Below are 10,372 nucleotides of genomic sequence, written 5' to 3' on the forward strand. Positions count from 1 at the left end.
TGTTGGCTCTCCAGCTACATCCACAACTACTCCACCTTTCTCATTCATATCCGAATAAACCAGGATCTCACAAATCCATTGTTAAAATCAACCTTTAGTGGGACCAAAATTTACCAAATTTCCTTCCTAAAATGAAAGACTTTCTTGAATGCAATTGAAATTAAGTGTGAGCATAGCTTTTCTTTTTCACAATATATTTTAAATTATGTCCTTTTTTTATTTTCTATAAAATTTGCAAGCATCAAAGTTTTTGAACCCCAAGAAAAGAAAAAGGCCACTACATGAACACAGTCCATGCACTCCTTCACCCTTAATACTGCCACTCTTAATGACAAAAGATCTTTAACAAGAAAAAAAAAAAGGAAAAGTAAAAGGATACATCAATTTGGGGTTTTGGACAATCCAAGCATCGAACAAGAAAGCACTAACAGGATTTTTTTTTAAGTGCGAATCAAATAAACCAAAAATAAAACCCCAAAAAGCAAATAAACTGAGGCAGTTCGCTCTGTTATTCCCTCCCAATCAAATACAGAAAGAGAATAATAGCTAGGAATAAAAAAAAGAGAATTTTAAGCCACCATAAGGACCGCCGCTCCTACCGCCGCGGCGGCCACGATCCACGGCCCGGCACGTGCCCTCGCGCCGGCGGCGCTCTCATCATCCGCGGCCTTCTGATTATCCGCCGCCGGCGCCTCCCCTGGCCCTGCCGGCGCGGGCGGCGAAGCATGGTGGCGCTTCCTCGATTTGGTCGGCGCCTCCGCCACCGGAGCCGGCGCCGGCGCCGGGGCCTTGGTCTTCTCCGGCTTGAACAGCTCCCGCGGCTCCAGCACCTGGTCGATGGTGTACACCGCCAGCGGGTCCTCGTCGATGAGCGTCCCCGTGATCGTCGCCACCGTGACCCTCGTCTTCAGCGTCACCACCTCGCCGTCGTTCTGGACGGTGAAATTATAGTTCTTGGTGCTCCCGTCCGTCGCCAGGGTATTGACGACGCCGTTGTTGGATTTGAGCATCTGGATCGAGTTGTAGACCGGGATCCCGTGGTAGAGTAGCACCGAGAGCTTGCCGTCGGCGGTGAGGTTCTTGAATTTGGGCATGAACGCCTTCATGGCCTGGTCGATCGGGCAGAAGACCGTCAATCCGCCTCCGACGTTGCTCTCGAAGGTCTTCTCGGCGTCGCCGGTGGCGACGAGTAGATCGGCGAAGGTCTTGCAGCCCTTCTTGGACATGAGGGTGGTGAGGTTGACCTGCGCGGGCGCCGGCGTGGGGGCCTCGGCTTCCGGCGAGGACAGGACGGAGCTGATCTGGATGACGGCGAGGTCGTAGGGGATTTCCTTGATGGACTTGACGAAGTTGACCGGGGGAGCGTCGCCGACGTCCTCGGCGGCGAAGGAGACGCGGCCAGCGCGGTGGTTGGTGATGTTAACGAAGCCAGCGGTGCCGGAGGCGGCGCCGGTGGCCTGGAAGAGGGTGGACGAGGCGGCGGTGCCGCCGTTAATCTGGTGGAGCTTCTTGGCGCCGAAGTAGTCGACTAGGACGTGGAGGGAGAGGACGTTCTTGAGAGTGTAGAGGGGGAGGTGCTTGGCGAGGAGGGGCGCCATGCCGGTGTTGCTGACGGCTAGAACGGTGATGGTCTTCCGGCGGTTGATCTCGCCGGCGAGGTGGGTGGCGGTGAGGTAGTGGTTGAACGTCGAGAACTCCGGGTGCTCGGCGAGGATCTTGGTGATGTTGTGCTCGCGGGACACGGCGAGGCAGCCTGAGAAGAGGAGGAAGAGGACGCCGAGGGATAAGACGTTCTGCATTGTCACGGTTATTCGTTGCCCCGGCCCGCAGATATCCGGGATAGCGGAGATCCGGTGTGGATAGCAGGAGGAGGCGGATAAGAGTATGTGAGAGAGAAGAAGCAGGTGGTACTCAAGTAGTGGAGACCGGATACTGGTCACCGGAGAGGTGGAGGTGCAGCAAGGAATCAATAACCGATAAACCTCAGTCTTCCATATTATTACATACCGTGCCATTAGCTTTCAATTTACTCATCAGTAGTTTATTTCAGAGCACATTCCCGCACCATCTCGCGGGTTCAAATTTACTCTGTGAAAAGAAAAGTGATAGCAATGTTTATGAGATTATTCAGAAAATTTTAAATTACTTTAACTTTTCCTAAATTGGATAATTTTCTGAATTATTTTTTTTAAATAAACCAATCCATATTTATTCATATTTTTGCTATTTACTTGCGGCTTACTTAAGACTAATAATACAAGATCTTTTTACATCTTACAAATTAGAAAAATCATGCTGAAAGTTACATTTTCTCTATGTAATTTGTGATTAATGAGACAATATGTTAAATTTAATTATAATTTTAATGCTTTATTGATATTCAAAAATAATCATTGTCTCATATAAAAATTAAATATAAAAATTTAATATAAATAACTAGTGGCAATCTAGTATATATATATTTTTTAATACAACAACTGCTTATTCTACTCCAGTGTAGGAGCAGTCAGTAGAATCAAGTGCTACAATTTGGCACAAATGCGAGGGAGCCATCTGATGTGGCCAACGTAGCTCTTCGGAGCTGCGCAGCATAAAAAGTAACTCAGTCTGCAGTTCTATTCGTCTTCCGATATACGTGCACTGCCTGAAAGATGCTAATCTTTCAACATCAAATGGATGTTGCAAAGCAGGAGACTCCCATCCCCTTCTATCTCTTTTTCCGTATCCAGTCAATCACTATAGTCGAGTCTCTCTTAAGAACGGAAAATCAAGACAATCTACTATTCAACTCGTCTCATTCTTTTTTTTTTTTTTTTTGGTATTTTCCATGTGCACAAGGATGCCTTCAAGTTTTTTTTTTAATCGGCACCATCAAGTTTTTAGGTTAAAACATTAATAAGGAGGGAAGTTGTGTGATTAAAATACTAATAACATGGTCTTCATCCAAGTCAAACGAGAAGGAGCAGCATGGAGGGAGCACGTGCTTTCGGCATCTTCTCACCGCAAAGCAAGGTAGGCTACCAAAAGCACCCCGTCCCTCAACTTTGAAGCACCGAGGGCAATATCGTAGTTCGATCGAAGATGGAGGGCAGGATAATTAGTGGAAGGGGCGAGAGTCGTGACCTCCGCAAGGGGCGTCGTCCGTGGGGGGCCACGTGCTCCAGAAGCTCTCCATTCTGTCGGTGGACTGCTCCTGCTCCACGTGTACGGCGATCGGGCGGTGCCTCAAACCTCGGGGCAAACGATCCACCGAAACTAAGGGCGCTTAGATTGCGGCGTTTAATCTGGAGGCTTGGTCCAAATTCGACGGTCGGGATCCTCCGCTGAATGAGTGCCGCAAAAATCCAAAAGCTGAACCCTAGATCGGTGGATCTTGATAAAGTTGGAATTTTCCATTTTATTTTGTCCTGAACATCACGGCCGTCGAATTCGCTAAACATATACTTCGTCTCCCATGTTCGGGAGACCTTAATATATTTCAATATGCCAGTAGAATCCATTCATCCTTCTATATATTTGTAAATTTGTGTTTCATTTTACTATAGCCAATGGCATGCCACCAGTTACATATGAGCACTATGAGTAGGTAAATGTTGAAGCATATAATGAGAGTCTACATGATGCAAATGGCTTATGGGATTCGGTTTGTGAAGATCTTCTTCGGGGATGCCACCCCGTAGGATTGCGCTCTGTATAGACCTCAAATACTTAGAATTTACCTGTTCATCTATTTGTGCAGATCTTGAGGTAATTATTGTACGATTTGATGGTGGATCTACATGAAAAAAAAAAAAGATGAATCGAAAGTTACAATCTTGTCCCTAGCTCATGACCAAAAACACGTAGAAAGGATGGAAAGAGGTGGACCCAAAGCAAAGGAAGGCTCTACTTAAAAGCCTATTTGGTTTTGTATGTGTGATAACCTGAGGCATTTATTGTAAGCAATCAGCAAGAACGAGAAGAAACAAAAAGTTGGATCGTTTTCATTGATGCAAGCAGGAGATTGCTCTTAAATAGATACATATTACAATCTTCTTGATGGCCCGCCACCCTCTTAATTCTCATGGATAAGAACTGTCCTCACAGAACTGAACTTAATTAACAACAGAATGTGGACATCTTTCCTCCCGGATTAAAGAAACTCTCGATCAAACCAATGGCACCACTTTTGACAAGGCTGTAGAGCTGTGAATGGACAAGCATTGAACTCATAGAATGCATGGTAAGAGCTTGGTGACATCTTTCCTCGCAGATCGAAGAAACTCTCAGTACATCAATGGCAACGCTGCTAAGGGTGTAGAACTATGAACAGCAAGCATTTCCAATGCTGTAATCTGAAATGAGGAGATTCAATGTATTCCAAGTGAGAAGATACATAAATCTCTTTCTGAATCTTTGTAACTCAGACAGGACATTACACTGTACCTGCCATGAGATCCATACTTAACAACAAGCAACTTGGACTTGATTCACAATATCAGGAAAATAACTGCACATAGCAACCTGAGGCTTCCACAGTAAATCCATGAAGATAGACCAAAAATTGTATCTATAATTCCTAAATCAATCTCAATTAAGTTCAGCATCATAGAGAAAAATATCAAAGATAAAAGATGGATAAAAAAAAAAATCTCAAGCTATTATAGATATCCATAAACAGCACTAGGTCTAACAAGAATTAATTATACTACATTCCCTGGGGCTACCAGCACCAATTGTTTTCTATACTAGCAGTATCTCACTGCAGTTGCAATCTACAAGTCTGTCGTATCCATTACAGAAGCAACTCCTCTAATCTCCTTTAGCAAAGTTTGTGGCAATTCCTTACTTGTACCACCTGCTATCTCTGCCTTAAGTTTATCTATCTTCCATCTCAATCTTGACTTGTCTATTTCCTTCTTTATCACATCTTCCGCTTTCATTAATATCTCCTCCACATCTAACTTCTAGCATACCTTAAGGTGCTGTTTGATTTTGTCTTTCGGTAACATATTTTTTTTAAACCGAAATATGCAAAAATTTATGAGAATTTTCATTAGGAAAAGTTTTTTGGTAGCGGGTTTAGATAATCCAGATATCTCACAAAGCCAAGAAAAAAATAGATTTATTGTGTTGGAGACATGGGATTCCAGGTCATGCATGTACAAAATTCTAATTTTCTGAGAATATTTTTATAAAACGAAAACCGAGCAGCATCTAAGGGGCGTAATATTTTACATTGAGTATCTTTGTCACTGTTGTAAGATTTCCTACCTTGGAACGCAATTGCATTATAATTCTTATTGCATTTTTTTTTTCAATCCTAAACAATTCTTTGTTGATTTTATGCTACGTACTGATGTGGTCATGCATGGATAACCATTCCAAGGCCTTGCATGGGCACTTTATTCGGTGCACGTCCAAGCATAGCCTTGCCTACAGGGAGGCGTAAGAATTTTGAAGGGACGAAGTCTCTTATTTCCAATCAAGTCGTCACCATCATCATCATCAGAACACGCGTATGCATCCATTATAGCACCTAAATAACCATTATTTTAATCATTTCCTTTCCTTTTCTCTTCTGAGAAAAAATATTGGTCATCAATATCATTAATCAACTTTCATAAAGATAATGAAAGGCGACCTTAAAGTGAAAATACATTTTAAAGCTTTCCTTTATTGAGAAAAGTTCAATCATATTAATATGGCCCCAGAGATTACAAATCAAAGCTAATACATCAAGAAAAAGGAATGCACACAGCAACCCACCAATTTATTTCGAAAATTTTTGACAATAAAATCTCATTTTAATCGGTGGTCATTAGATCTCCAAGTTAATTTAGAAAGCAGCGATGGCCATCAAAGCAGCGACAATCCCTCCAAAGATAGCTTTGCTGATGAGGCTCACAGCACCGGAATCATTATTATCGCTTACATCAGGAGCTGCGGCCGGGGAAGCTTCTGGTGCAGGAGGGGTGCTCGAAACATCGGCAGTAGTCGATGGTGCAGGGCTCGCATCACTGTCATTAGGAATATCATCATCATCGGGTGGTGATGGGGCTAAGTTGGGGGAGACATGAGAGGAGGTGTTCTTTGGGGAGGTAGTCGGCGTTTTGGCAGAGGGAGCTAAGGATGGGGACTTGGAGGGGGAGGAGGCAGGGGACTTGGAAGGGGAGGAGGCGGGGGACTTGGAAGGAGAGGAGGCGGAGGACTTGGAAGGAGATGAGGCAGGGGCCTTGGAAGGGGAGGAGGCTGGAGATTTTGAAGGGGAGGAGGCTGGAGACTCGTTGGTGATGTCATTGTCATCAGGGATGTCATCGTCATCATCCTCAGCTGGAGAGGGGGCAGAGGCCTTTTTGGGGGAGGAGGTTGGAGCCTTGGATGGGGTGGTGGCTGGTGTCGAGGACTTGTTGGAGGACTCGGTTGGTGATGAGGTTGGGGCCTCGGTCTCGGCCGTAGCACAGAGGGTGGCCGAGGCCAAGAGGAGGACAACAAACACGAGAGCGTGATTCATTTTTCTTTGTAAGAGATAAGGACCAAAAGGGAAAAAAAGAGAAAACCAAAGAAAGAGTAAGGATGGTGATTTGGGGCGAATGGGGGAGGGAGATGGGAAGGGGATTTATAAGAGGAGGGAGGGCGAGGAATTCGGAGAATTCAACCGTTGGAGGGGAAGGCCAGAAGCAAGGCTATAGGTGGGACCGGTAATAGGGAGGTTCAAGCATTGGTGGTCCACCCAAAATGGCGCACGGGTTGGAAGGGTCTTAGTTCATTGATCGGTGCTTGTGGATTAGAGAGTCATGAGGTGGGGAGAGAACTTCGTTGACTATGAAAGGAAAAGGAATGGCGAATAAATAAATAAAATGGATGAAGGAGCAAAAGATCAAAATAAAAAGTAAAATAAGACTAGTGGCAATATTTTGTTGTATTTCTCTAAAAAAGAATAATGAGAGGAAAGCTATGTTGACATGTCTTGTGTTCCTAACATATTTAAAGTATAATTCTTTTAAGTAATAAAAGCTTAATTACTACATTGACAGTGCATTGTGCATAGAGTCCATCATATTCTATCTACATTGTCATTTTATGTAATTTATATTTTTCTCTATTCAAAAAGAAGATATATTGTTGAGGGCGTCAGCTAGTGAAACAAACAAAGTTTTTGTGGTTAGTATCAAGGTTTTGGGTTCAAAATCACATCCTGACTCGGATTTTGGTCGAGATTTCTCAAGTCCTAGTTGTTAAAACAAAACAGAAGACATATTGCATGAAGCTATGTATGCTTTGCTTACATTTGAACCGATTTTCTTCCCATTCTCCATAAGATAGTTTTTATATTTTCTGATTTTATGCTTGTTATGTGTACCCCTGGGAGCAAGTTCTTCGTTACTTGATTTCTTCCCATTCCCTGGAAGATAATTTTAATATTTCATGACTTTATACTTACTATATGTACCTCAGGAACAAATGCTTCTTTTTTTTTTTTTTTTTTTTTTGCTGAAACGGATACTTCATACAGTACGGGTATGAATACACCCAATAAGATCAAAATACAAAATCTCGCGGAGTGCCAAAGGCAACTCCGCCTCCCCCGACCACAGGGCATACCCCGAGTGGTGGGCCGCATGGGCAGCCACCCAATCGGCTGCCCCATTGGCCTCCCTGAATACATGCTTGGCCAGAAAGGCCCCCTCCTCACACATCATCACAATATCGCGAATCAAGGGATGGTCTGTGCCCTCACCCCTCAACCCCCTCTGTATCCACCGGACGACAGTGGCCGAGTCACCCTCCAGAATAATCGAGCTGGCTCGCAATACTGCCCGCGCATGTCGAAGGCCTGCCCAGGCTGCTCGCAGCTCAGCTCCAGGAACTGAGATATCGAACAACTGACAGCCACCGGCGGCCACTAACCTGGAGTGCGGGCCCCGTATGACAAAGCCTGCACCGCCACTCGTGCCGCCATCCAAAACCGATCCATCGAAGTTGACCTTGAGGAAGCTCGGGGGTGGGGGCTCCCAGGTGAAAAACACCAACTGAGGAGCTGCCGAAGCAGGGGGGGAACCCCAGGTGTCCCGAGCTGTCAAAGGTCGGTCTGAGTGAGGGGCGGGTCTGATCTCCGAGGTCTGTGCTCGAGCAAACTCTGCCACAAACCTCGGCGACACCCTGCGCTCACCGAGAGTGCGGGCATTCCTTGCCAGCCAGATCTGAAGTGCTGTGCAAGTAGCTCTAATGCCCTCCTCACGGGTCCGTAAACTGGCTAACCACTGCCGTATCACCCGGAGAAACTGTAGCCGCTCACTCCGGGCCTCCTGCGGGATCCCTGCCCACTGCCATGTCGACCTCGCCCATGTACACTGGAAGATAACGTGGTCCACTGACTCCTCAGCTCCACACGTCCCGCACTCAGCCGGGACCCCCCAACCACGCCTGCTCAACTCTGCTCTCGTAGGAAGGCGGTCCCAGAACACCTTCCATAGAAAGAGAGCTACCCTCGGGTGAAGTCCGGATCTCCAAATCCACGTGCAATCTGGCCCCGGCTCGTGCTCTGGCTGAATGGCGCGCGTGAGGTCTCTCAGCCTGACACTGGCCCGGCTCGAAGTGCCCCACACCCTGACATCTGGCCCCCCGCATCCTGGTAACGGGAGGGATCGAATCCTCGCAGATAGGTGTACCCCGAATAATAGCCTGAGTCTGGCCTCATCCCACTCTACACCTCCTGGTGCTAGGAGGTCGCACACCCGTAGCCCCTCAGCTGCCTCTGTGTCAAACATAGTCGGCCAACTGCTCAGGGGCAGGGAGTCCACCCATGAGTCGCCGGTCACATCAATACTACGGCCGTCGCCAATCAAACACCTGATGTGTGCCGATACTGACGGCAGGTACCTTCCGATCTTACGCCACATGAAGGATACTCGGCGACCGCTCTGTGCCACCCCCAAAGCCCCTCGGCCATATCTGGCTGCCATCACCTGACTCCAGAAGCCGTGTGGCTCTAATATGAACCGAGCCGCATGCCGAGCAATGAACGCCTCGCGCCTCTCAATGAGGGACTGCACTCCCAGACCACCCTCACTAGTGGGACGGCAAACCTGCTCCCAAGCTACCAGGTGCACGCCGTGACCTCCACCGTATGACCCCCACAGGAAATCCCGAAGAAGGCGTTCGATCCTTAACAGGACCGTCTTCGGAACCACTGTGTTGGCCATGAGATACACCGGTATAGATCCCAGCACCGCTCTGACCATCGTCACTCTCCCCATCATGGATAAAGAAGACGCCCTCCAACCCTCCAGCCTGCTCTGAACACGCTGCACCAAACCGGAACACTCAACCACCCGTAGCCTCCGGCCAATAGTAGGCACACCTAAGTAGGTAAGTGTCCCCTCCTGCTCCGGTATCTGCAGGATCCCTCTGATCTCCTGTCTGACTCCGCTCTCTGTGCTGGGGCTGAAAGAGATGGTAGATTTGGAAAAATTCACTCTCTGTCCGGACGCCGCGCAGTAGGCCGCCACCACCCGGCGAAGAACCCGAGCCACTGAAGTCCGTGCCCTGGCCATAAGAAGACAATCATCAGCAAAGAGTAAGTGGGTGAGAGGGTGGGCCCCCGTGGCTGGGACATAAGCCTCCAGCTCCCGGCTGGCACACGCTCTCTGCAGAGACCGAGATAAAACATCAGCACAGATAATAAACAGATAAGGGGATAAGGGACATCCCTGCCGTAGTCCTATGGAGGACTCGAAGAAAGGTGTTGGTGTGCCGTTGATCAAGATAGAAAACCTTGGCTCCCGGACACACCCCATAACCCAGCCGATCCACTGCCTGGGGAAGCCATATGCCTCCAGCGCCCGCTGAAGAAAGCTCCACCTGATCCTGTCGTAAGCCCGCTCCATATCCAGCTTGACTGCCATCAGGCTGTGCCGCTTCGATGCTCGCCGGAGATCCCACATCATTTCCTGGGCCAACATGACATTATGAGAAATATTCCTGCCGGCCACAAAAGCCCCCTGCTCCTGGCTGATGATACCAGGCAGGAGGGGTTTCATTCTGCCTACCATAATTCTTGCCACAACCTTGTATAGGGTTGTGCACAAGCTAATGGGCCTAAAGTGACAAGGTTCAGCCGCATTTTGACGTTTAGGTATTAGTGTGATGAAGGTGGCCTTCCAGTCCACAGGCATAGCTGCGTGGGCAAAGAAACACTGGATAGCCTCCACCACCGCGAGTCGAATAATACCTCAATACTGCCGAAAGAAAAAGGGGGGAAACCCGTCAGGTCCCGGGGCCTTGTCCACTGCCAAGGCCCAGACTGCCTCCTGTACCTCCTGTGCCGACACCTGCCGGGTCAGAGATACACTCTCAGCATCACAAATACCTGCATCCACCGTCAGAGGGG

The 10,372-nt window shown here is 47.6% G+C and overlaps 2 protein-coding genes across 2 annotated transcripts; both read right to left on the minus strand.

Annotated features, from left to right (window-relative positions):
- Window positions 1-263: 263 nt before the first annotated feature.
- Window positions 264-1,916, minus strand: LOC103706551 (fasciclin-like arabinogalactan protein 2). The gene has a single exon (XM_008790684.6). The coding sequence runs from the start codon at window positions 1,797-1,799 to the stop codon at window positions 570-572; it is 1,230 nt and encodes a 409-aa protein (XP_008788906.4). The 5' UTR covers window positions 1,800-1,916; the 3' UTR covers window positions 264-569.
- A 3,902-nt stretch (window positions 1,917-5,818) lies between these two features.
- LOC103706552 (uncharacterized) lies at window positions 5,819-10,157 on the minus strand. The gene is made up of 2 exons (XM_008790685.4): window positions 8,131-10,157; window positions 5,819-6,497 (listed from the first exon to the last, which is right to left on the minus strand). The coding sequence occupies exons 1-2, from the start codon at window positions 10,155-10,157 to the stop codon at window positions 5,819-5,821; spliced, it is 2,706 nt and encodes a 901-aa protein (XP_008788907.2).
- Window positions 10,158-10,372: the final 215 nt, after the last annotated feature.

The sequence above is a fragment of the Phoenix dactylifera genome, chromosome 2 (genome assembly GCF_051530095.1).
Source record: "Phoenix dactylifera cultivar Ajwa chromosome 2, Ajwa_hap1_PhDact_Kaust_v1.1, whole genome shotgun sequence".
Classification (NCBI taxonomy): Eukaryota; Viridiplantae; Streptophyta; class Magnoliopsida; order Arecales; family Arecaceae; genus Phoenix; species Phoenix dactylifera.

Excerpts from the sequence above, each read along its gene's own strand:
- LOC103706551 (XM_008790684.6), bottom strand. The coding sequence starts at position 1,799 with ATGCAGAACGTCTTATCCCTCGGCGTCCTCTTCCTCCTCTTCTCAGGC.
- LOC103706552 (XM_008790685.4), bottom strand. The coding sequence starts at position 10,157 with ATGCCTGTGGACTGGAAGGCCACCTTCATCACACTAATACCTAAACGT. Across the intron at positions 6,498-8,130 it reads GAGCGCAGGGTGTCGCCGAG|AAAAATGAATCACGCTCTCG; the intron begins GTTTGTGGCAGA and ends TCTCTTACAAAG.